A 27,569-nucleotide genomic window follows, 5' to 3' on the forward strand; every position below is an offset into this window, starting at 1 on the left:
CGGGAATTTTGGGAAATGCAATCAAACTAGAACACACACGGTTTAAACGTGTTCATAATATTCTAATAGCGCTTTATTATTCAAATCTCACAGTTCATTCATCGTTATATGTATCTTCAGCAATAAATTAAACTTCTATGGCTTCATGTAACATCTGTAATAATGTTTGACAAAAATGCTAGTTCATTCAACCACACATACAGTATTCATATTTTCATATTTTATCATGACATTCATATATATATATATATATATAAAAAAAGTAAAAATGGTTATATTACAAACCCACATATTAAAAAACAAACACCGGAAATATATATTTTGATGCCATATGAGAATATGATTATGAGAGTGTACAATCGTTTGATGTTATCTGAGTAATCCTCACAACCAGTGAGGATGCTGCCGGGGAAGACGATGTTGAAGATTTGTTTTCCAGTCATGATTTGCAGTCCTTTCAGCATTGTTTGTCCTCCAGCCCCGTGACATCTCTTTTGAACCCCCCTCACCACAATGTGAAACAATATAATGCCTATTGTTCTTTTACTCTTGCGTACTGTAATTGTTCTGTTTATACTCTGCTCGTACCATAGTGCACTCTTATTGTGCCAGAGAGAACAGGAAATCCAGTTCTTCGTAAGCAAAAGTTATGGATGAATTAAACTAAATAACAGTCACCATTCACCCCCCATTCAACCCCCCTCCCCATGTCAAAACATTAAGACATTATTACAATATGCAATGTTGACTGTTGCATAGTCAAAGTACACTCTCAGTGGGTGGGTGATGGTGTTTTTTTGCAGTCCCTCAGGGTAATTCACTTCTCGGCTCTAAAACATTCATCAGGCACATGGTTTGGCTTCGCCCCTTTAGACTTTCTCTGTAGACGTGAAGCATCTGTAGCTCTGGATGGAGATCAGTGTCTGGAATCATCTGCTGTTTTTGACCAGACATGACGGTACTGCGTCGACTCGCTATAGCGTCTCTTACTGTTGTTGTAATAGTTATTGTTTTGATATTTGTGTGCATACATCTTCTGGTAGGTAGATGCTGCAGAATAAAAGGAAAAAGAGATGTTAATTCAAAAGGTTAGTTTACCCAAAAATGAAAATTCTGTCATTATTTCCTCGTCCTCACTTCCAATCCAAAACCACATGACATTCTTTCTTAAAGGATTAGTTCACTTCCAGAATAAAAATTTCCAGATAATTTACTCACCGCCCCATGTCATCCAAGATGTTCATGTCTTTCTTTCTTCAGTCACAAATAAATTAAAGTTTTTTGAGGAAAACATTCCAGGATTTTTCTCCATATAGTGGACTTCAATGGCGGCCAACAGGCTAAAGGTCCAAATGGCAGTTTTAATGCAGCTTCAAAGGGCTCTACACAATCCCAGCTGAGGAATAAGGGTCTTATCTACCGAAATGATTGCTCATTTTCTAAAAAAAATAAAAATTGTATACTTTTTAACCACAAATGCTCATCTTGCACTAGCTCTGCAATGTGCATGCGCAACTTCATGCACTACAAAATCACATTGGACAGGTCACGCATGGTTAGTTCTTCATCTGTGTACCTCGGTTCAAAAAGGTAGGATAGGTCGAAAAACTCCATTTCACTTTCTCCTTCTACTTCAAAATCGTCCGACATTGTTGTTTTACCTTTTTTTGTAAAGGGCATTTGACTTTTTTTGCACCTTCGCTTCGTAAACACTGGGCCGGTACTTCTGCCAATGTCACGCATGACCTTTCCAATGTGACTATGTAATGCGTGAGGTCGAGCTAGTGTAAGATGAGCATTTGTGTCTAGAAAGTATATCAATTAAAAAATTTTTTTTATTTTTTTGAAAATGACCAATCGTTTTGCTAGATAAGACCCTTACTCCTCGGCTGGGATCGTGTAGAGCCTTTTGAAGCTGCACTGAAACTGCAATTTGGACCTTCAACCCGCTGGCTGGAAAAATTTCTTTCGACTGAAGAAAGACACGAACCTCTTGGAGGACATGGGTTTAGGTAAATTATCAGGGAATTTTTATTCTGGAAGTGAACTAATCCTTAAAGTGGAATTAAAAATAAAAATGTATTTCAATATGTCTTGACTTGAGTAAGACATTAACTAACTGAAATAAATAACTGATATACAAATAAATGTATAGATATATAAAAACAATTATAAAAATGACAAAAGCATAACAAAATCAAAATATATAAATAAAGACTAATTCAAAATGTTTTATATAAAATGTTATTATAAATAATACTAAAATAATACTAGTGCATTTCATGACTGGATTTCACTAAACATCTATTTATTCAGAGCCAGTGACTTACGATTCAAGCATGTGATTTTGGGCTTGTCCCAGTGGCCGTCTTCTCGGCATCTGATAGTGGGAACGTGTCTTTGGATGAAGCCGTCCTTGCAGTGGTACCTGACCAGAGAGTTGATCTCATAGCGCGCCTTCATGCTGCCATAGATTTGGGCATCCTTTATGACAGGAGGCTGACCGCAGGACACTGAGACAGAGGCAAAAGAAGGTCAAAGACAGTGAGCTGACAGTGAGCGACACTGTAGATTAGATGAGGGGAAGAGGAGGTCTCACCTGTGCCCTTCTTGCAGGTGAAGGTCAGGTGGTAATTGCACGGCACATCGTTCCACTGGCCGCTCTCATGCCAGATCATCACAACGCAGTCCTCGCCTGTGGAGAAGAAGCTGTCCGGCTGACCCGCTCTCCAGTTCTCAAATTGCTAGTGCAAAAGTACAAAGGGGGGAGGGGGGGTGTTATTCCAACTGCTCTTGCACCACTGCATGTGCCCACATGAGGGCGCAAAGATCACATGGAAGAATCAAAATAGACTGTGCTCCATACACATCTGGCAGGGTTACATGGGACTTACCTTGATAAAATGGGGGGAAAGGGATGCTACGTTATTCTAATCAAATGTACTGCCGCATGCAATTTGCATGGGTTGAACACAAACACTCAAGCCCCATTTCATATGTAGAAAGGCATACAACAAATCAAATAAATATCAAATATGCATGATGACGCAAGATCATCAAAATCAATTGAATGTTTTTGCAAAAATTGAGTATTTGCAAAATTAGCAGTTTTGCATTCTGATTTATGCTATTTTAGGAAATAAATAAATACATGCATACATAAAAATGCATGAATAAAATCACTCAAATAAAAAAGTAAATAAACGATGAATAAAACAGCTAAATGAATAAATAAATGATCAGAAATCAATTTTAAAAAGCAAATAAATAAATAAAGTTCATGTGATGTGCCTCTATGTGATACCACACAGAATGATAAAATGCTAAAGTGAGAACTTTTCCATTAGCATTAGCTTCATCTACTTCATCTAAGCTTATGGTTTATGGAACACATTTTTATACTGTGATTTTGATAACTGTGTGTGCACAATTGCTTCGCACTAATTTTAGGATCAAACAACCTCATTTATTCAGGCCGGAAAAAAACAACACGCCAAAAATGACTCGTATCTGAATCTTAATATCTGAATTCATGGTCACCTGGAACACAGATGTTCATCTAATAAACAGACATTTTAGGATCAAAATAATGAATCCCATCTTACCATAGGGTGTCCATCAGTCCAGCGGAAATCATTGTCAAACATTTTATCATTCAGTCCGATCCACTGATAGTCATGTCCCAAGCCTACAAGACAATTTCGTCGGGACATAAAACATCACGCTTAACTAGTTGCTTTTACAGCCTCATTGTGTTTAGAATCATGCTTTTGCAAACTATTCTAACTCAGATTGTCAGGGAAAATGTCATGCAAACATGTTTTAGTTCCTTTATAGCCTACGTTTAGCTTTGTACTTCTACCAATTGCATTTAGGCTTTAGAATTCATAAACGTTGCGTTCAATTCTGAAGATTATCATGCTGAACAATTAAAAACGTTTGTTGGTGTCTGAGAGTTTTTCTGGTTTGGCCTACAAAAATACGTCATCTACAGCACTCTATACAATACTGAAAGAGTAACAAAGTAAAAGAGTTAATGGTTTGTTCAGGCCCTATCAAGAGTGAGCAATAAAATGACTGATGTCTGCTTTGCCAATACCATTCATAAACTCTATAAAATCATAAACTCACGATTAACAAAGAGCTGCTCTTCATGGGACAGGACGCTGGTGAGGTGACCGCCCTGCAGACGACACTCTCTTTCCGCTGCTTCCCATGTCCGCCGGTGTGTGAAGTACTTATAGCAGTGGCTCTGAAACTTGTTCCAGCCAAAGTCACAAACCTCCGTATCTGAAAGATTGAATGACATTGAAACATGAGAAGCCTACAAATGAGGATAACAGCAAAACTTTGGATAGCATCCATAATGTTAGCCATATCAGTGCATCCAAATTCAAATGGCAGATGCTTTTGTAATTCATCATGATACAGCTACAGGCAGCATCACAGTGCCCATAGTTTATCAAAGTAAAGACGTCTCATGATTGAATCTGTACCCATTTTCTTCAGCATTAACCATAAACAAGCCTGTCTTTCAGATCAGGTAGAATCGGTTATGGTGCAGAATAGACACACAGAACCGTGTCTGTTTTGAGTTCGGCCATTAACTGGGTTAACCTAGTGCAAAGCACTTTTTCTTCTATGCCATACAATGAGGATCATCAACATTTTGCTTGGACTGAAACCCCCCAATGACCGCAGTGCTCAGTGTGAAAGCTAAATGCAAACAATGACATCTAATGAGGCTGGAAAGAAAACACCAGTAAATGAGGCCAAGTAAATCATCTCAGACACACGGCCCATAGTGCTGTTTTCTTTAACTGATTACGTACTATTATGTGCTCGCTTCGTCCTTTGCCCTGAATGTCCAGTAGATTATCAGAACTGCTTTCGTAGCATAGTGCACGTACATTAGCAAGCGCCACTGAAAATCTATTATAATTGCTACAATAATATCCAAATCTTCAATCTACTTGAGAATGTAAATTGTTCCTCCAATTTCAGTTGTCTTAAGTTGCATATTTTTTTAAAGCCATGTTAAATCACAACAAATATTTTAACCGAATTGACCAAGTGTAATATGTCATGATGCATAGCATTTAGTAAAAAAAAAAAAATGGTAGTGAAATTATGGTCAGAGCAAATATTAACAAAATATCCATGACTTTGGTGGTTTTTAAATTGCCTACTTATTTTGCGAGACCTAGAAGTAACAATGGATCGAATCAGGAAAACTACTTTAACCACTAGTCAGTGTCTAGAAACTGGCGGTTACATGCAACTTTGGCTCTTTGTCAGAAATAAATAATAAAACGACAAGGTTCTGGTTTCCAGTTCTGTCAGTTCAGTTCAGTTCTGTCTCATGCTGTTTGGCTAAAATACTGTATTTATCACACTATCGCAAGGTTTAATGCAGCAGCTTCGGATGAAACATTTTCAACTTCATCACCAAAGGTCCAAATTCAGCTTCACTGATTAAACACAACTGTATTAAATGTGAAATAAGGTTATTTTTTACATTACGTGAAAAGCGAGAGTTCAACTTTTTACGATTTCCCCTGATCTTTGGCTAAAAAGCCTGAGAAAACAGATGTCCTCAGAGGTGATGTTTATGCATGGAGAAGATTAGCTCTGCTGATTAATGGCAGCAATATTTTGTATGAAGCTGGAACCAATCCATTGGGGGACCAACGCCCAACATGACCGTCAAGCCTGTGCGAGTGCGCGTAAATGTCAAGTCCTGAGAAGGTTAATAGCTCTCTTCAAAGTGAAAACGTGGCTCTCATTCATAAGTCAACTGATTATTTTCATTGCAGGGAAAGTCCTACGTGAGATGGAGTCAGGTGTTTGGGAGTTTCTATACTGTGGTTTGTCTCCACGAGCCTCTTGGACAAATTGTGATGCATTAATTGATTCCAGCTGCTTTCACAGTAAAGACCCTTGTGCCAATCACAGTCGCCTTCCCAGAGTCCTAAGGGTCTTCACCTTCACAAGTGAGGGAACAGCAAAGAAGGGCCAAGAAACCCTTGTCAGAATCAATCCCAGCCCTGCTTCACGTCATCAGAGGAGAATGGCTTGACTTCATAATCCTCAAAGACTGTCCACAGCCATGTGAAAAGAGATTCAGAGTTTTCTTTTTTTACGAGTTGTTTGTCATAGTTAAAACCACAACAGACCATCCAAAAGGGATGTTCTCATATTTGAAGTGCTTCACTGAGCATTTTGATGGGTAATGAAAACTAACTGTGAAACAAGGCTCAACCTGAATGCCAAGAAGACTCTCACTGTATGCAAATGTGATTTGAAACCTCACATTATTAATTTTTATTTCCATTTAATGCATATCAAAGCCTACATAGAACAATGGCAAGCCAATCACCAGACTAAATCATCAGAGTGACAGCAGATTTGGCACCTACTTTGTTCCCCCTTCAAGCCTCATGTAATAGTTGAAAGATAATATGAAGACCTGGTATCATATTACAATAAGGTAACATAACTAATGCTCACATTAGTTCTGTAAATCAATAGCTAACACAAAAAAACAAGGAAAAACACTTTTAAAGCATCCTTTAAGCTTAACTTCTGCATACAGTATACTAATACATACAGTATTTAACATTTCCGTTTGTATAAATTAACATCATGCTCGATTATTAAATGCTGTTAAAAATAGTTTATTGTTAGATCATGATATCCAACAAACCAACCAAAAATGACCAAAAATTATGTCCTTGGTTTTATTGTACACAGTTCAGTTGCTATAGGATTGCTAAAGTCTTCTCAGTGGTGTTTAAGCACATTGCTTTGTGGTTGCTTTGGAATTTTAGGTGGTTGCTAGGGTATTCTAAGTGGTTACTTATTAGATCCACTCCCATGTCTTTAAGATATTCCAGTTGCATAAACATAGCCACCATGTTAAGGCTGTCTCTCAAGAACCACTAGTCTGAACATCTAGCAGTTAACCAAATGGTAATCAGTCTTACTGTTGGGATTTAAATTATACCAATCTGCCTTTTATGTAACTGACTTTTAAAAAATAAAGTTTAGACTATTAAAGGGATAGTTCTCCCAAAAATGAAAATTCTGTCATTAATTACTCACCTTCATGTCATTCTAAACCCGTAAGACCTTTGTTCATCTTCGGAACACAAATTAAGATATTTTTGATGAAATTCGAGAGCTTTCTCACCCTCCATAGACAGTAATGTAACTGAAATGTTCTCAGACCCAGAAACATACTAAGAACATTGTGAAAATAGTCCATGAGACATCAGTGGTTCAACTGTAATTTTTATGACGCTACAAAAATACTTTTATGTGTACAAATAACCAAAAATATACATGAACATGTCACATGGATAATTTTAACAATGTTCAATGTTTCTGGGTCTGGGAACATTTCAGTTACATTGCTCTCTATGGAGGGTCAGAAAGCTCTCAGATTTCATCAAAAATATCTAAATTTGTGTTCTGAAGATGAATAAAGGTCTTGCGGGTTTGTAACGACATGAGAGTGAGTAATCAATGACAGAATTTTCAATGCAACTAGATGTAGATCTAAGCCGGTCTATTGCTATTGCCTTAGCAAGCACTGCTAATAATATCATAGCAAGACATGTCAATTTCAACCCAATCAAATAATTTTCTGCTGAATATTCCACTAAAATACACACATTACAGAAGTTCAGTGTTTTGCAAACGTCATTTCAAGCTGGCTTTAATTAGTTTCCAAAGTCTTCTAAAAGTCACAACCTAAATGTGGGACCTACTCAAGTCATGCCTGGATAAGTATGACGAGGCGACTAAAGCAAAATGTACTCATCATTTACATAGTCACACTAATGTTCCTGGGACCATGCCAAGTAAGTCAGCTGGCTCTGCAACGGCTCATCGAATTGCTCAGCATTTGTGAGAAGTGTGGTGGGTGTAAGGGAAGAGGCAGTACTGTCACTGACTCCGTGACCTTTTCTCTGAACCCAATTTTCAATGCAACTAGATGTAGATCTAAGCCGGTCTATTGCTATTGCCTTAGCAAGCACTGCTAATAATATCATAGCAAGACATGTCAATTTCAACCCAATCAAATAATTTTCTGCTTAATATTCCACTAAAATACACACATTACAGAAGTTCAGTGTTTTGCAAACGTCATTTCAAGCTGGCTTGAATTAGTTTCCAAAGTCTTCTAAAAGTCACAACCTAAATGTGGGACCTACTCAAGTCATGCCTGGATAAGTATGACGAGGCGACTAAAGGAAAATGTACTCATCATTTACATAGTCACACTAATGTTCCTGGGACCATGCCAAGTAAGTCAGCTGGCTCTGCAACGGCTCATCGAATTGCTCAGCATTTGTGAGAAGTGTGGTGGGTGTAAGGGAAGAGGCAGTACTGTCACTGACTCCGTGACCTTTTCTCTGAACCCTATTGTTGGCACAAATGTGCTTTCATTCCTATGGACACCATACCGCACACCCTCTGGAGGATGAAGCCTGCCAGATGTGGTGAACTTTGTGGTTTGGTTTGCCCATTCTAACTGTTTGGACTGACCGCTATAATGTATACAATTTGCTTCGGTGGATTTATTAAACAGCCATAGCTCACTTTTTAGAAACTAGCACCCTAAATCATAACATATTTCATCCAACAGCTCCTAACAATATTTTAAGAGTTATATTTTCTTCCACTTATAATGGAAACCTATCAGGCAATCATGCAGATAAATGTTTAAAATATGCAATCATTGCGACATTTCAAAAATAAACCAGAAGATACAATAGGCATTATGCGTTAGCGTGACGTGATAAAATCACTCAGCAACTTGCTATCATGCAACAGTCCACAGTTAGTTGCCCAAAAAAAACAGTCCTTCAAGAATTTCATATATAAGCCCAATAAAACAACTGTATAGCATCATGTTAGTGTTGATTTCATACCTTGCTCACAGAGGGGTCCTGAATAGCTGGGCAGACAGACACAACTTAAAGAGTTTAACCCATCAATGCATGTTCCTCCATTGCGACAAGGGTTTGACTGGCATTCGTCAACGTCTGGAGGAATTACAATATGAAAATGTCTTACTTTACTTAGAAACTCTAAACGTGTTAATCGAAAGTGAATAAATCTGCAAATATTAAAGGCTTCAAACCATTTTCACAATGTTCCCCACTGTATCCAGGCATGCAGAAACACTTGTTTCCTTTTCCATTAGAATAGCAAGTTCCACCATTTTCACACACACTGACAGAGCAAAGTGTGAGACCTAAAATAACAAAGTAACATCTATTAGTGGATGGACAAGTCCATTATGGATAAGTGGACTACAACGCAGAGTAATTCAATTATTTTGTAAACCTCAAGAAAGGAACTATCGATATTACCAATACAGCACTACACAAGATAAGCAATATACAATGTGAGTTACAAAAATATTATGTGGAACTGTACCTTGCAAATCCTCCATATGGCTCTCAACAGTGTAGCTGGAATCTCTCCAGACTTCTGGTTTTCTTGTGGTGAACTCTTCCCTGGATGGTGGTTGTCCTTCAACAATTGAGGGACCCGCCACATCTTCATAATCTACAACATTCTCTTCAAATGCCACAGTTCTTGTGGCTTTGGGGGTGGTGAAAACATCTTCTGTAGCAGAAGTAGTTGCCCTATCCAAGACCTGAACTGGCTCTTTCACATTTAAGTCTGTAGCAACACTGGTGGTGGGATAACTGGAAACTTGGGTAAATGAGGTGAGAGGCTTCTCCGTTGAGAATCCAAATGTAGAAAGTGATATTTCTTGTGTTATCTCTTCTGAAGTCTCTGATGATTGCACTGAGGTGATTGTCTCTTCTGAAGGTGATTTTTGGATTAGATCACTTTCTTGGGAGCCTGAAGTCCCTGATGACTGCACTGAGGTGGTTGTCTCTTCTGAAGGTGTTTCTTGGATCAGAACAGTTTCTTGGGAGCCTGAAGTCCCTGATGTCTGCAATGAGGTTGTTGTCTCTTCTGAAGGTGATTTTTGGATTAGATCAGTTTCTTGGGAGCCTGAAGTCCCTGATGACTGCACTGAGGTTGTTGTCTCTTCTGAAGGTGATTTTTGGATTAGATCAGTTTCCTGGGAGCCTGAAGTCCCTGATGACTGCACTGTGGTTGTTGTCTCTTCTGAAGGTGATTTTTGGATCAGATCAGTTTCTTGGGAGCCTGAAGTCCCTGATGACTGCACTGAGGTGGTTGTCTCTTCTAAAGGTGATTCTTGGATCAGAACAGTTTCTTGGGAGCCTGAAGTCCCTGATGACTGCACTGAGGTTGTTGTCTCTTCTGAAGGTGATTCTTGGATCAGAACAGTTTCTTGGGAGCCTGAAGTCCCTGATGACTGCACTGAGGTGGTTGTCTCTTCTGAAGGTGATTCTTGGATCAGAACAGTTTCTTGGGAGCCTGAAGACCCTGATGACTGTACTGAGGTGGTTGTCTCTTCTGAAGGTGATTCTTGGATCAGAACAGTTTCTTGGGAGCCTGAAGTCCCTGATGACTGCACTGTGGTTGTTGTCTCTTCTGAAGGTGATTTTTGGATCAGATCAGTTTCTTGGGAGCCTGAAGTCCCTAATGACTGCACTGAGGTGGTTGTCTCTTCTAAAGGTGATTCTTGGATTAAATCAGTTTCTTGGGAGCCTGAAGTCCCTGATGACTGCACCGAGGTGGTTGCCTCTTCTGAAGGTGTTTTTTGGATTAGAACAGTTTCTTGGGAGGAAGACATTACTGCTCTAAGACTATCCGTGGGCAGAATGGTGGATTCTGAACTTTGGGTTGTGAATTTTGTTTGGGTTTGGACACTAGTGAAAATCAATGGTGTTGTGTCTTCTGCAGAACCTTCAAATACTTTAGTTGCTTCATCATATGCACCAACGCTCATTTCTTCAGTTTGTTGAATGAGAAGGGATGGAACAGTAGTTGCAGAGAAAGGTTGTTTTGAGAATGCTTCAGTTGGCTGATCACCAGAGCTGATGTCCTCAGAGATGGTGAAGATTGTACTTACATCTTTTTCAATCTCAGGCACCAATAAAGGACTCTTAGTTGTACTTGTGTCTTGGTCTTTCTCAGAGTGTGTAATATAAGGAGTGCTTTCTTCTGAGATTGCCTCTGTTTGAAAAGTTGAAACCACCCGAATCGTAGGCTGTGTACTGGGCAAAACTAAACTAACAGGTTGCCTTGGCTCTTTGGGATGAGCACTTGTTAAGGAACTTGTAAAGCTGTGAGATGAAACAGTGAAAGATGGAGATAAAGTTGTGTGTTTTGATTCTTCTGTTGCATATATATCTTGTCCCGAGCCCTCGTCTTCAGTGGAGGTTGAGCCCTCAAAATCTTCTGTTTCTGGTTTCATTTTTCTGTTCTCTGTTGTCTTCATTTCTACAGTACTGGCTTCTGGAGTTGTAACAATTGGTCCTTTGGTATTGCAGTCAACCCCAAATGCCGGTGTAGTCTTCTCTGTTTCAGCTATTTCAGTCTCGTCGGTAGCCACCACAAATGGGTCATTAGTTGCTGGAAGTGTGTCATCCGCAGAACCTTCCAAGGCGGTCAGTTCCTCATCATCATCTGTTGTGCGCATCCCCGAACCTTCTTCGTGCATGCTTAATGATATGGCTTGTGGGGTCATTTCCTGGCTTGGAGATTTGGTTGAAAATGTGGGCAGCTCTGTCATGGTTCTACTTTCCAAGCTCTTTGTTGAGAAATGAGGCTCAGTTTGGCTTCTGGTTGTTGAGCCAGATTCGTCTGTTTCAGGGGAAGATGTGGTGCCTTCAGCATCCTCCGTAAGTATTTCTATCTCATCATCGGGGATGTTTTTTTCTGTTGGTGGGATAGCAGTGTCAAACTGGTCTCCTCTAGCCTCCTGAGTTTGGTCAGTATCTGGTTTCAGAGTCAACTCGTGCTTTCCGTTAATGAAACTCACTTTTGGCGTGATGGTAACAGAAGCTGATGTTTCACCTATAAGGTCTCCACTGCCTAAAGGTGGCTCACTTTCACCAGCCGTTATAAGTGGAGTAGAAAGCCCTGGTTCTCCAAGGAATTTTAGAATAGCATCAAGTGCTTTAGTATCAAAAGCATCAACTGCAAACAAAAAATGAAAAGACATTACACACACCTAAGTGAGTTAGTTTATACTGAGCCAAACGCTTATCAAAAATAATCTACTGTAAAGCCTCATGTTGCCAATTTTTCAAATGACTTTATAGACATCTTAGACACTAGCACTGCATATATATTCCACTTAATAGCTAGAGTCTCAGTTGAGGCAAATAAAACCCTCACGTCAGTTATGATTATGGCAGTCAAGATATTACTAATTGTTTTTACATAAGTAATGGCCCTACTTATATTCAGAGAAAAGCTTATTATTAATTCTATTCAGTGATTTGTCCCTGTGAGACCCTAAAGTCACTATACTGCAAAATTACAAGACCCTTTTCATTTTTAAATAGCTCAAAATTAAACAAAGTGATTCCAACTACTGTTACATTACGCAGTTAAAATGTGTGAAATATAGCCAGAAATTTTACTACATCCTCAAGTCCTCAATAACATACATAACAAAATATTATTTTTTCTTTGGTGGATTCACTAGCAGCCACACATGGTAACATGATCTGTAGACTGGACGAGGTAAGGAAAAGCAATTAGCTTGCAGTGATTACCTCTCTGATTGTTTTAAGGGGCTTTGCCATTTGACCTGGGAGGCATTTGTCTGTGGCTTTGAGAGCTACTCTTTCTCACAACCAAAACCTGTCTCTCCTTGATGTTTTACGAGAGTAGGTGCCCCTTTAAAAGTATCACACAGTATAAATGGGTCAACTGATTAATGTCGACCCACAGGACCTACAAGACAGGAACACTGGCTGCAGTCTATTTACAGATGTTTATCAACCTCAGTCATCACTATTTCCAGCAACACGGGAAGTCAATTAAGGTCATGGGAAGTCATGGAAGATCTGTTTCTCTTCTCTTCTTTATGCATATAGGCAGCACCACTAGTTTAGCTATACTTCTGGATGAGGTAAAGATTTGGCACAAACCAAATATTAAAGCAATTGCATGAAATCAAAGGACCAAGTCCAAATCTTTTGTTTGCAAGACAGCAGTAGGCGTCTCGACAGAGCCAAATGTGGCCTCTCTTTAGCCAAGATCTACATTCATTTTGCATCTCAGTGTTTCCTAAACCAAGTCACTCATTTACAACATGCTGCTTTGGACATGCAACAATCACAGAAAAACACTGCCACACCAAAATAGGAAAGGACAAGCAAAACTGGTTCAAGAAGTCAATGTATTGTATACTTGGATACTGTCTTGCTCTGGTAAAATTAGCTTCTATATGAACTTTTTGCACATACTAAGTGAAATTTTTTGCACATACTTTGAACTTTGCATAGACGAAATTGTCTGAACTTCCATCTGACCTACCTGATTGATTTCTCTGCGTAATGTTGTATATGAACACATTGATGCCCAGTGGAAAGTCATCGTCCTTCTTGGCATCAATCTGTTGGCTGTGCAAGTTCACTTTACTTAAATCTGGGGTTAGCAAAGTGGACTCAGCCAAGTCCAGACTTCCTTCAGTCATGTTTGCTGTGGTTTCATCCTCTTTGTACACAATTTTTGGCTTGTCTGGATCTCCTTGCAAGTCTGTAGTAAACACAGGTGAAGTAGGAATCACACTCCCAGAAGTATCCATGTCACCACTGCTGCTACCCTCCACATCATTGTCTCCCCCATGCGGATCTATTAATATTGACCAAGTAAGTGCAATTGCTGGCAGCAAAGTCAAGATATTTCTACAAAATGCCAATAACAGCAGAATCGCCTAAGTATTTAGGGATTTGTTTTGGCTGGTAACGAGTTATTTTGGGAAAATGACGCACTATGACAGGGTAGAACCTGACAGTTTATATTTATTTCGAAACTTTAGCTTCCTTTCCAGAACATTTTTGGCTAGGTTGCATTTTGCCTAACCACATATTTTGACTCTGACCAGTAGAGTAGTAGTCTTGAATAAGTGCACTTGGAATGTTTCATAATGTAAGTGCCAACGTCATCTCATTCTCACAATCAATAAATCAAACCCTAACACTGCTGTCTACATGCATGCTAGCTCTGACACACTTTCATGGACCTATATAAAAACTCAAAATGGCCAAGTTAACGACACTATAATGTTCACTGTTGTCTGTTCATACACATATATCTGCTGTGTGTATGACACTTCCATCTGACCTACCTGATTGATTTCTCTGCGTAATGTTGTATATGAACACATTGATGCCCAGTGGAAAGTCATCGTCCTTCTTGGCATCAATCTGTTGGCTGTGCAAGTTCACTTTACTTAAATCTGGGGTTAGCAAAGTGGACTCAGCCAAGTCCAGACTTCCTTCAGTCATGTTTGCTGTGGTTTCATCCTCTTTGTACACAATTTTTGGCTTGTCTGGATCTCCTTGCAAGTCTGTAGTAAACACAGGTGAAGTAGGAATCACACTCCCAGAAGTATCCATGTCACCACTGCTGCTACCCTCCACATCATTGTCTCCCCCATGCGGAGTTTTCAAACCAGGATGCATGTTCCCTGCGGTGGACTGACGTTGAATCTGGATAGAGAAGAAGGAATCTGAATAATGGGGCATTTCAGGTGTAGTAGGGACTGGTGTGGTTTCCATATCCGAAACTCTCTCAGCTTTAGTTGGTACAACAGCAATGGCTTCAGCAGAGGGATTCGCTTCAAGTGCGCCTCTGTCACGTGGAGCCATGCTTGCAGAGAACATGGATGGTGGCTCTTCTCTGGTGCCATGGGCTGGCATAGAAGAGACTGAATCTGAATAATGTGGCATTTCAGGTGTGGTAGGTGTAGCTGAGGGTAACTGGACAGCAAAGTAGTTATCTACACTATGGGGTACCCCTTGCACCAAGGAGCTGTCTTTGTCTTCATAGTCATTAAATGTTGTGGTTTCCATATCCAAATTTCTCTCAGCTTCAGTTGGTACAACAGCAATGGCTTTAGCAGAGGGATACGCTTCAGGAGTGCCTCTGTCACGTGGAGCCATGCTTGCAGAGAACATGTATGGTGGCTCTTCTGTGGTGCCATGGGCTGGCATAGAAGAGACTGCTTTAAGGGAAGAGATTAGATGGCTGTCTATGAGAACCGGAGGTGTTGTGGGTCCAGCTGGGGGTACAGTTGTGGGATCCCATCCTGAGAACAGAGAGAAAAGGAAAAAATTTAATTTTGACCAAGCATTTTGTAAATACTTTTCAAGGTGAAGTGTGTAGCTTTAGTGGCAACAGATTGAATTACAAAATAATGGTTTTCAATTGTGAATGGCTTCAATTTTTCAGCTTGTCTGACCCATATTTATACAATTTACTGACAAGTCAGACTGCCCAAACAAACAGAGAAATTTTGAAAGTGCCACATCGTCAACCTATATGTCTCTATGCATTAAATTGTGATAGACGAAACTGTCACTTTTATGAGGTGTTATTAAGGTGAGCACTGTAGAATACTTTTGGAGTTTTATCCTAAATAAGACACAGCCCTCAGTCTATTAATATTGACCAAGTAAGTGCAATGGCTGGCAGCAAAGTCAAGATATTTCTACAAAATGCCAATAACAGCAGAATCGCCTAAGTATTTAGGGATTTGTTTTGGCTGGTAACGAGTTATTTTGGGAAAATGACGCACTATGACAGGGTAGAACCTGACAGTTTATATTTATTTCGAAACTTTAGCTTCCTTTCCAGAACATTTTTGGCTAGGTTGCATTTTGCCTAACCACATATTTTGACTCTGACCAGTAGGTAAATAGTCTTGAATAAGTGCACTTGGAATGTTTCATAATGTAAGTGCCAACGTAGTCTCATTCTCACAATCAATAAATCAAACCATAACACTGCTGTCTACATGCATGCTAGCTCTGACACACTTTCATGGACCTATATAAAAACTCAAAATGGCCAAGTTAACGACACTATAATGTTCACTCTTGTCTGTTCATACACATATAGCTGCTGTGTGTATGACATGTTGGCAGGCTTCCAAGGGTTTGACTCAGAGAGTTTCAACAACACCACGTTAAAACCATTCATGATGACATGTATGGCAGTCACCAATCTGGCTGCATGCAGGGGAATAGAGTGGGGGTCCAAAAGTCTGAAAGGACAAGTGAAAAGGCCTCTATTTTTTGTCTGAATTAAAAAATATACATGGATTTCAAAATGTCTTAGTATGTGGTGTGACTTCTTTTCCTTTAATGACAGCAGCACTGTGACACAATATGACATGAGGTCCTTATAGACCTTATAAGACCAGGCTAGATGCTATATTAAAATTTTCCAATAAAAAAGAGGCTGGGAGAGATAGACATACTGTACACTACTGTTCAAAACTATGGGGTCAGCATTTTTTATTTTTAAATAAATTGTATTCAGCAAGGAGATCAAAAGTGACAAGGGATTCTATTTTAAATAAATGCAGTTCTTTGGAACTTTCTAATCAGAGAATCCTGAAAAATATGCCTCACGGTTTCTGCAGAAAATTAAGCAGGATTGAATTGTTTCAGCAAATCTGCATATTAGAATGATTTCTGAAGGATCATGTGACGCTGAAAACTGGAGTAAAGATGCTGAAAATTCATCTTTGCATCACAGGAATAAATTACATTTTAAAATATATTTCAATAGAAAAAAGTCATTTGAAATTGTAATAATATTTTACAATATTTTTAATAATTTATCACATTTTTTTTTAATTAAATAAATGCAGCCTTGGTTAGCATAAGAGACTTTTTCCAAAAACATTACAAAATCGTTCCAATCCCAAACTTTTAAACAATGTCTGTTCAATATGTTGAATGTACAACCTATTGAAAAAAAAACTGATTTCTATCTATTGCATGTTCTTAGAAGCATTTCACTGAGAGTTTGGTCTGACTTATGTGACAAAACGCTTGTTTTCAGTACTAACCACCAATTGTTGTTCTTTCACTGCATTTGATAATTTATGTTCTTTTAAATCCGGTTTTACACAAGAAGCATTTCAGATGCATAATGCTAAAGTTATGCAGAGTGTTGTGGACAGACAAAAGCCCACACCCATCTTTGCTTCCTTCAGTCTCTTCATCTGAACAGTAGATCTATCTTCATCTTTCTTTAAGCCTGCACATGTCATGAACAGGCTAAGAGAATATAAAATACCTGAATACTATGACAATATGACAAAAGCCTCCCACTTTTGCTAATGACAAGGGTATCTCAGTGCTTCTTTGTCTCTGACTCAGTGTGTGGACACACAAGAGCCAGCTGTTAGACGTTAGGGATGTGTCCTCTTTTCTATGCAGCGCCTCTGATGTAAAACATCAGGCATCTTTTTCCCTTATAAAACCCCAGTGATCTTGAAACAGCACAAGAGGAAGCCACATCCCCCCACTGGCACTTGTTTATATATTATAGTGGGGCGCTCTTGCCCTCCGTGCTCTTTTTTGGCCTATCCAGGGTGCTTTTGTTTGTTTTGCGGTACTCTGCGGTAGAAGTCCATTTAAGAGAAGTGCTTCAAGACCGGTTACATAAAACAAGCCGCAGCTTACAAGAAAGCCACAAAATCCCTGGAGGAAGGGGGTGAAAAGGAGATACCCAATGTAAAATCGGATTAAATGCATGTTAAGCGCTGCTTTTGTGTGGCCTGTTTCCATTTTCCCTCTCGAGTGACGACTGAGGTTGCACAGACGGAGAGTTTCAACAACCCCCAGCAGGACAGTTACGGGGTTCAAAGGCCGTAGTCGTTGTGGGCAGCGGAATTGACCTGAAAACAGGTCAGTTAGTTTGCCGTTTTAAGGCACAAATTTGAGCTAGACGTAGGACAGAGGTTTAACAGATGAAATCTGAGGACGCCCTGGAGAGAACGAATTATTCTGCTTCCACCCAGCTAGCAGAGAGAGAGGAAAGGTCCGCTCAGAGTCACAGCTGTTATGATATCACAGCAAAACAGTTTAAATAAAACAATAAAAGTATTGGTAATATTTCTTGCCTAATGCACCTTGAAACTGGTTTACTTTTCTTTATGAAAATATGAAAAATAGCTTATTTTAAAAATCTTGCTGATATATTTGAAATCACATCAGTCAACAGAGTTTTTTTTGTCAAATTTGCTATAGTAATAAACGTGAATGAATAATTTCTTCTTTTCTTCTTTGGATTGTGAAGTTTCTGTGTGATTCACGCAGTAAGTTTTAAGGATTTGTTTTTGTTTTTTTGTCATGAGCGTTTATTGAAGACATACTTTACCTTTGAAACAGAAAGCTCCCAGCTTCTCGCTCGGTAAAGGAAATCCGGTTTGGTTGAGGAAGCGGTACATTGTCCTCACGCCCAGCTGTCCTCTGCCGCACTGCTGTCTGGGTAGAGAGATGGGGTAGCGGGCGCTGCCGTCAGACAGCCAGCCGAAGTCACAGCGGTCCAAGCCGGCCCTCCAGGCTGCATGCAGGTGACCTGGAGACGCTAAAATTGCGTCCTGTCTCTCGCACTCCTCCCTGGCCTCAGCTAGAGTCATCCTAGCATCAGCAGCAGTGAAAAACACCTCACCTGAGATCACACACACAATAACACATCACCTTTTGTCCAGTGCACATTCATAACAAATAAGGCAATCCCAGACTGCAATTCTACAAACTTTAAATATAACCATTTATTATTTATTAAAATAAAAATACATTTATTATTTATATATAAAAATAAATAAATAAATAAATAAAATATATATATATATATATATATATATATAGGTAATATTTGTTATATTTTTCTTTTGTTCTTAATTTCTTTTTTCCTTTCAATGTCGGGGTGACCCAATAAATTTTAGGATTTGCATGATCAAGACATTTTACAAAACAATATATAAGTAATTTACCGATGCAATTAAATTAGATTGCTATAATCACCAATAAAGCCACACATGGATCTATTTCTATTTATTTTATTTAAAAATTCTTCAAAAAAATAAAATAAATAAATAAATAAATATTTGTGGACATTTATGATTTTTGTTTTCATGTCAAATTTCCCTTCCAAATTCTCATTACTGTAATGAAAAAATTATATTTGTATTTTTTATAGTGAAAAATGTGATTAAATAACGGTATTGTTTAAAAAAAAAACAATACAAGTATTTGTACATTATAGTAAAATTTGTTATATTTTTCTTTTTGAAAATATAATTTTATATTATAATTTAATAACTATTTCCATGAGATTCACCCAATCATTTTTTAGGATTTTTTTTTTTTTTTAAATGAAGACATACATTTTTCAAGAGAATATAGTAAATTACCACTCACCAATAAAGCCAAACATGGATTGATTGATTAAAAAATAAATCAATATATAATAAATGTAATATATGTGCACCATTAAGATTTTTCACATTGAGACATTTTCCCTTCAAATTCTCATTACTGCAATGAAAAAAACAACTATTTCTACATTGCCATAGAAACAAGTAATTTCTGAACAGCTCAGAGCAGACTTTCCAAACTGTCATCTCATAATTATAGTAATTCTGACACGACGTGAACACAGCGTGAGTCTCTCGTGTGTTTCAAGTGAGGAGAAACCCGCTGATTTCTAAACTTACCCTGCAGTTTTCCTACATAGCAGTACACATCATACGTTTCAGAGGAATTTCTGAGTCCGTATGACCTGACTCCTGGCCTCAGTATCATATCGCCGTGGCAGCCTTCACGCGGCCTGGTTATGGGGTATCTGTGGAGAACAACCCCAGATGCGCTTCTCACATCAGTAATATTCAAACATACATAGCATGTCATAGCTTCGAGTCTGGAGCTGGAGAAAGCACCTGACGGTTTGGTCGGCCAGCCATCCGGCGTCACACTGGTCAAATCCGTCCTCGTAGGCTGAATGAAGCTGCTCTGCGGTGGCGATGGTGGCGTCCACATCAATGCAGGCCTGCTTGGCGCGCTCGAAATCTAGAGTGTAGCGACTGGTGCTGGAGCGGTAATGAAACACAACACCTGCGACGAAACAGAAATCAAGCTCATGAACCAAAGGTAAACTCATTTGATCGAATCTTACATAGCAGTTTGGATGTTTTTGTTTGTGAAACACTAATATTTTGTATACCTGACAAGACCACCATCTACAGTTCAAAATTGTGGGGTTTTAGAAAGAAATGAATACTTTTATTCAGTAAGGATGCATTTAGTTGATCTATAGTGGCACTAAATATATTTAGAATATCAAACGCTTTCTATTTCAAATAAACACGGTTTTTCTGTTCTGTTCATCAAAGAATCCTGAAAAAAAAAATGTATCGCTGTTTCCACAGAAATACGAAGCAGCAAATCTTTTTTTTTTTTCAATGTTGATAATAATACATGTTTTTTTTAAGCAGCAAATCAACATATTAGAATGATTACTGAAGGATCCGGAGTAATGACGCTGAAAATTCAGCTTTGCCTCACAGGAATACATTTTTATTTAAAATATATTTAAATGGGAAACATTTATTTTAAATTGTAATAATATTTCACAATATAACTGTTTATCCTGTACTTTTTGATAAATAAGTGCAGCCTTGGTGAGCTTAAGAGATGTCTTTCAAAAACATTTAAAAAAGTCCTCCCAACCGCAAACTTTTCAATGGTAATGTATTTATTCAACAATTTGATTTTCCCTCAAGTCAGGTGGTCATATGGTCACATGATATGCATATCATCTACATTTAGACATTTACATTTAGTCATTTAGCAGACGCTTTTATCCAAAGCGACTTACAAATGAGGACAATAAAAGCAGTCAAAACTAACAAAAGAGCAACAATATATAAGTGCAAATGATAAGTCTCGGACATCTAACAACAAATGGGCAAGAGGGCTGCTTTTGTACTGAACACTGACAGTTTCAGCCACAACAACAAGCTGTTGTCCGGCAAAAATGAAGAATCATTGTATTGTTCAGCTATTTAGGAACCTGTCGTGTCAAATACTGAACATGATCTGAATAGTAATTGCTCTCACAGCATTACACAGCATCAAAATATCAAAACTGACTTTATCGCTCCACTCTTTATACACTCATTTGAACTATTTTCCTGTACAGTATCCCTAAATGGTGCTAAAAGGCAATTATCTGACATAACTTCAAAGTCTTCAAAATAGGTTTGTATATGATCTGTGAGTGCTCAAAAACAGGCAGACAGATCTTAACACAAGATTTTAAAAGCTGGATATCTTGAAAACACTATGATTACGGCAGATTGCTCGAAAAGAAAGAAAGGGAAAAAATGGTGCATGATGCAGTGGAATGGCCAAAGACATCCATCTGCATGTGTATGAATAAAAAAAAAGAATGAATTTATGGATGCAACATTTTCAAGAAGGATAAAGCATGCAAATTAATCAAATCAAATAAATAAATAAAATTAAAAATAAAATATAAATTCTAAGAGAATTTTACTGTGCTAACTGTCTAACAGCTAAATCATGAAACAAAATAAAACAACAACAAAAAAAAAAAAAAATGATAAAATATATTTATTGTTAATTTAGTTTTTGTATATATACTGTATATACACACACACACACACACAAAATTACAAAAACTAATTAATTCCAAAAACGAATTACTAATTACTAAAGAAAGTGGATACATTTATGCACACAACTTTTAGAAGAAGGTTTGCAAATGAAAAATAAAATTAAAAGGGGGGGAGTGGGGACAAAAATTCATAAATCATATATTCATAATAAACAGGCGGAATTACATGTTAAATGTAATACTGTAACACAAATGAGCAACAGTACTAGTGATCATTGCTTTAGCAAACACTACTAATAAGGCTCAGAAGAGGTCATGCAGTATGCCTCTGTTATTTGCCCTTTTATGGGCTTTTCTAGTCTTTTTTGGGTACATTAGCAGAGCTGCTGGCTGACGTGCCAGGTTCTGAATGCTCTTTCCTCAGAGGGATGGCAGTGTGTTTTTTGGGTAGGCGCTAACCTTGAGTAGCAATCATCACTGCCCGGGCCCCAAAAGAGGGCATTGAGTGTATTTGGCTTGAAGGCACACGGCTCTCTATGGGCCTACAAACACTCCAACAGCAGCGTCTCACCTGAGCCAGATGTGCTCATGTCTTACACGTTTGCACAACAAATACACCTATAAGATCTTTAGCAGTTTCTTTCACTTTTTCTGTTGGATGAATGTTTCAGGTTTAATACTGCATGTATAATGTTTGAGTGTTGTGCATACACATTCAAAAAGTGTATGTTTGAATACACTGTATACTTTCAATCTTTGCATGGCACTGTCTTGCAAGAAAACTGTTTCTTGAATGATTTTTCAGACATTCGTTCATAATGCAGTCATTCAAGGAACCAAAAAAAAAAAAAAGCTTTAACATTTTCTTGTATTGATTAAAACACAAATCATTCACCCTGCCTTTCTATTACTTAGAAACACAATAGGGCCTTGTCAAGATTCGAGGGAAATCCAGACTCTGAAAGTGATTTTTCCAGACTCTAATGCAAAATAATCTTCCCCCCTCTTGCCTCCTGACAGGAACACTGTTCCATTTTGGCTAGCGATGACTAACTGCATCATCACATGTGCTTACGAGAGTAAAAAAGTGCAGCACATCTGAGAGCCATTGCTGTCAATGGGAATCCTGCTGAAGGAAGTTAAAGAAACACCATTTGACTTTGCAACGTGACATACTGATAAATATATATCCGCATGAAACATGAGAAAATATATATAGTATATATCATGGTAAAGAAAAAAAATATTTTGCATGCTCATTTCCCCTATTTTTAAGTTTAGATCACCATTGTAGTCTCATCCTTAAAAACAATAATAATTTAATAACACTGATAAATCAAAAAATATAATTGTACGTGTCTAAAATGATCAAATAATTTGCAAATATCAAAGTGAATATTTAATATAAATTAATATAATATTTAATAAATAATATGAACAATTTCACTTAAATAAATAGTGTTAATATTTTCAAGTCATACATTATTTCGCAACCCATTTTACTTTAATAACATGAACAATCTAGGCCAAGATTGAACTGGATCATGAAAATTGGCCTCATTTCAAGTTAAAATCTTAAAATAATAATAATAATAATATTAATTAACATTTAATTACAGTATTTAATAAGTATTAATTAATATATAATTATAATATTATTAGTCAAAATATTACATTTTGCATGCTCATTACCTCGATTTTTAAATATAAACTACCTTTGAAGTCTAATATTTAAAAAGACCATATATTACAAACAACAATATATTATATTTCCAGATGAAATGTGAGATAAATGTAGGGCCAGACTTAATTGGATCATAAAAAGTGAGATCACTTAACAAATAAAACATTGAAATAATATAAAAAAATAGGGAATATTTAATTATAATATGTGATAAGTATTAATGAATATTTAATTATAATATTATAATTTAAATATTTAATTTAACATGCTAATTTCCTCTATTTTTACATTTAGATTACCTTTATTGTTTAATTTTTTATTAAACACTAATAATTTAATAACATCTATAAATCTAAAAATATACAGTAATTATATAAATATACAAAATAAATCTAATCTTTAGCAAATCTCAAAATTAATTTTTCATAGTAATAAATTACTCATTATAATAATTTTAAACATTATTTTAATATTATATATTAATTATGATATTTTAATACTCAGTACACAGTATTTATACATTTAATAAATAATATAATTTTTTTTTATAAATAGCATTTTTAAACTAATTTTAACTCCAGAAGAAACTCCTGAAAAGTAGTTGTTCTGTAACAAAACTGACTGGCAATTGGAGGTTCATATGATTACAGTTCAACCAGGAACATGTATTCCTTTCATAATTTGCATAGAGAATGACTGACCGCTGACATTCAGGGAGACGGACTCTTGGGTGTCTTCGATGCCGTGCATGACCTCGCAGCGGTAAGCGCCCGCATCACTGGCCCTGAGCCTCTCTATGGTCAGAGACGCGTCGCCCACATCTTCAAAGTGGCTGGTAATCGATACCCTGCCTTTAAACTCCGGCCCGATCTTGAGGAACCCATTCTGGGTCACAATCACTATGATTTCCTCATCGCCCACGAGTTTAGTCCACTTGATGCGGAGCTGGTCCGGGTGGGCGCTGGAGGCCGTGGCCGTGGCTGCAGTGGTGGAGGTGCTGGAGCTGCCGGTAGGAGGCGGGAGGATGGAGAAATAGCAGGGCAGGACCACCTGCTCCGCCAGCGAGCCCTTCACCGGAGAACTCCTCTCCACCCTCATCCTACGAGCGGAGTCTGCAAACAAGAAGCAGATGGAGGAGAGGAACGTCAGAATATCATCTGCTGGAAGCTTTGAAACAACACTCAAGTGTTCTGCTTCCATTGAGACTGAATATTTTAACCATACTGCTTAATTACGATATTAATAGAAACATAACAGTTATATAAACCAAAAACATTGCAGTTCATCTCTCATACAGTACTAGTCACTTATAGCAGACCAGGGCTATTATCGTTAACTAAAACTATATAATAAAAAAAAACATTACGTGAAATTAAATAAGTATTAACTAAAAAAATTAAACTTAGAATATTACTAACTAAACAAAAATAATAAATGGCATCTAGCTTAAATAAAAAAGTTTAAGTACAAAAATAACTATAAACTAACCTTAAAACAGAATGAAAACGATATAAAAAATTACTAAAATGTTAACTAAAATTAAAAATATTTTAATATTTTGATATTCGAATTATAATTCAAAATGTTAACAAAAACCAATAGTACATCAGCGAAACTAAAATAACACTGTAGCAGACAGGAAGTAGTCGTTTAGCACACGACACAGGAAGTGCTGAGCGATTGCTATTGGTTTACAATGATTACAAGGGATGCATTTCATATCGGTTACTGACCGATATTACAGATTTTTTTTTTTTAAATATATCATTGTATTAGTTGATTTTACATAATGTGCACACTCATTTCTCCTAATTTTAAGTTCAGTTACTTTTGTCATCATGTAACACTAAAAACACTAATACTTTAATAACACCAATAAATATAAGCTTTAACAAATTAAAAAAAATATTTAGGCTAATATTAGAACATATTTAATTATAATATTTATTATAATATTTACAACTATTATAATAAATAACATTGATTTTATGAATATTTTTAGTACTCCATACACTATATTTATATAGTTAATCAATTGTTCACTCTAAAAAATGCTGGGTTGTTTCAACCCAACTTTGGGTCAAATATGGACTAACCCAACCGCTGGGTTAAATTTTTACATTACATTTTTAACCCAAAAGTTGGGTTAGTCCATATTTGACCCAAAGTTGGGTTGAAACAACCCAGCATTTTTAGAGTGTTGATTCTTTGACAAATGGTTGGCATATTTGTTCCTCTGCTTTGGATAAAAGCATTAAATGCATAAATGTAAATAATATGAATATTTTTCATATCATAGATAATGTTGTGATGCCTAAATTCACTTTTATCATTTAAATGAAAAATAGTATCAAATTGGAATATCTGCCATTTAACTGTTATCGGCCATTACATGCAAATGTTTTATCCTGATAATTTGAATATCTTCCACGGATCGATATCGTCCATCAAATGAAAATGATAACTGGCTTATCAGCTAGAATACTAACATCACTGCATCCCTATAGCGTTTACCTAGTTTTAAAGGTTTGGACAGAAGTTTATCATTTTAATGAGAATAAAGAATTAAAAAAACGCCTTAAAACACTCCAAAACTCACCATCGTTGGTTACAGCAGCGCTGCAGGCGCAGACCAACCAGAGGATGTGCTTAACGTCCAATAACATCTCAGTTCTGTAAATAAATACATAAAAGCTTTTCATTTGGTAAAAGCCAGTCATGAGTTTAGTTCGTTTTGCGTTTGCAGCTACAGTTTACTCTTAAACGTGGGTTGGTTGTCAAACTGCCTGTGTTTAATGTCCGTCTATGTCTTTGTTCCAGGTCCAACAGGGTCTTTAGACACCCACTGTCTGTTTGCTCTCCTGTCTCCCTTTATCATTTCAATATATGGCTTTGCCATCAGACACAGAACGTGTTTATGAAAGCTTCATTCATAATTAGCGGTTAAAAAGGATGTATACGTTCCATCTTAATATACTGGACAGTCCTACTTTACTCATTCCTCGGAAACACAAAGATCATTTTGTGACAGCTGTGGTGACAGTCACACACGCCCTATATAGTACACACTATCAAACACTAGAGAGCGATATATAAAGCACCTTCACGCAACAATCACCGTGAAAATCTCCAGCACGAGTGCGCGTGCAAATGAAGACCGATCAATCACACCAGACCAAACGAAAAGCTTTTCTGAAAATGAATCCAAAGCTCACATTCTCAGTTATCAGCATTAAAGCAGAGCTGGTGTTACAATGATAGTGATGAGATAATGATAAGTGGATCTCCACTGAGAAGATGTCAAACGCAAACAAAGCTTCAGGGCGACAGACAAGCTCTGACAACACAATCAAATGAGAAACAAAGAGATGCACTGAGGTAAAATCTGCTCTAATATCAAAAGACGGCGAGCAGAACATGGTCAAATTAAGATGCAATGGACATTAACCACAGCAAAGGACTTGTTAATGTGAAATAATAGTAATATTCATCACTTATCAATTAGGACATCATTGTTTTTAATAGAATAGAATAGAACTTACGTTTTCCTGTAGGCAGTCTTGGCTATTCCTGATTCTCCAAATGCAACCCTTCGCAAAAAAGTGCAAATATCTCTGATGCTCCAATAGTGAGCAGCAGACTTCAGTGCTCTTTCTTTCCCTGGTGCCCACGGAAAGACTGGAGACATGAGCCGGCAGCAAGTTCAAATTCCATGTCCACCCATGATTTCGTCAGTTTCCAGAGGAGGGGCAGAAAGTGCCCACCCAAAAAAGAATCTGATGCATCCTGCTGAAGATGAACGGAGATGTTCTGCGCTCTTCGAGCTGGTGCAAACTGGACCTTGATTCACTGATCAGTTAGCTTGAACATGTAGGTTGGGTTATAAGTAATTAAAAACAAATGAGTTAGTTGTTTCTCTGACTAACTTTATTATGAATGCATTGCGGAATCTTGGAACATTTTCGCGCAAAATCCAAACTGCACGCGCCCGTGGGAGCTAACATAAGAGACAGTCTTCGATTCAACTTCGCAAATGAAATGAGTATTCATTTTACAGCTTAGATATGCACTGAACATTCACAGTCCTGACCATCAAGCAGCTCTCTGTATTACGCGGAGTCGTGCGTAAAATCGCATCTGTATCTCACTGCGCGCGCGGTCTGACAGCGCAATGATAATCAGACAGAGAAGGTGCTGATGGAGTTACTGGGTTATTAAGGGGTGTGAAAGCGACCAAATTACTCTTGTGAACTGCCCAACTCCACTTATAAGAGCTTGCCTGAGCTTTCCACACGGGGGAGAGACAGCA

General features: G+C 37.6%; 1 protein-coding gene across 1 annotated transcript; it reads right to left on the reverse strand.

Annotated features, from left to right (window-relative positions):
• Positions 1 to 336: 336 nt before the first annotated feature.
• LOC107741670 (versican core protein-like) lies at positions 337 to 27,048 on the reverse strand. Its single transcript, XM_016554439.1, has 15 exons — positions 26,803 to 27,048; positions 25,860 to 25,933; positions 23,962 to 24,372; positions 19,877 to 20,051; positions 19,655 to 19,782; positions 18,313 to 18,606; positions 14,264 to 15,226; positions 9,451 to 12,099; positions 9,152 to 9,265; positions 8,940 to 9,053; positions 4,132 to 4,290; positions 3,606 to 3,688; positions 2,600 to 2,744; positions 2,331 to 2,513; positions 337 to 1,050 (listed from the first exon to the last, which is right to left on the reverse strand). Exons 1-15 carry the CDS (start codon positions 26,946 to 26,948, stop codon positions 917 to 919), a joined length of 5,772 nt encoding a protein of 1,923 aa, XP_016409925.1. The 5' UTR covers positions 26,949 to 27,048; the 3' UTR covers positions 337 to 916.
• Positions 27,049 to 27,569: the final 521 nt, after the last annotated feature.

Source organism: Sinocyclocheilus rhinocerous, unplaced genomic scaffold, assembly GCF_001515625.1.
Source record: "Sinocyclocheilus rhinocerous isolate Xijiao unplaced genomic scaffold, SAMN03320098_v1.1 scaffold886, whole genome shotgun sequence".
Taxonomy (NCBI): Eukaryota; Metazoa; Chordata; class Actinopteri; order Cypriniformes; family Cyprinidae; genus Sinocyclocheilus; species Sinocyclocheilus rhinocerous.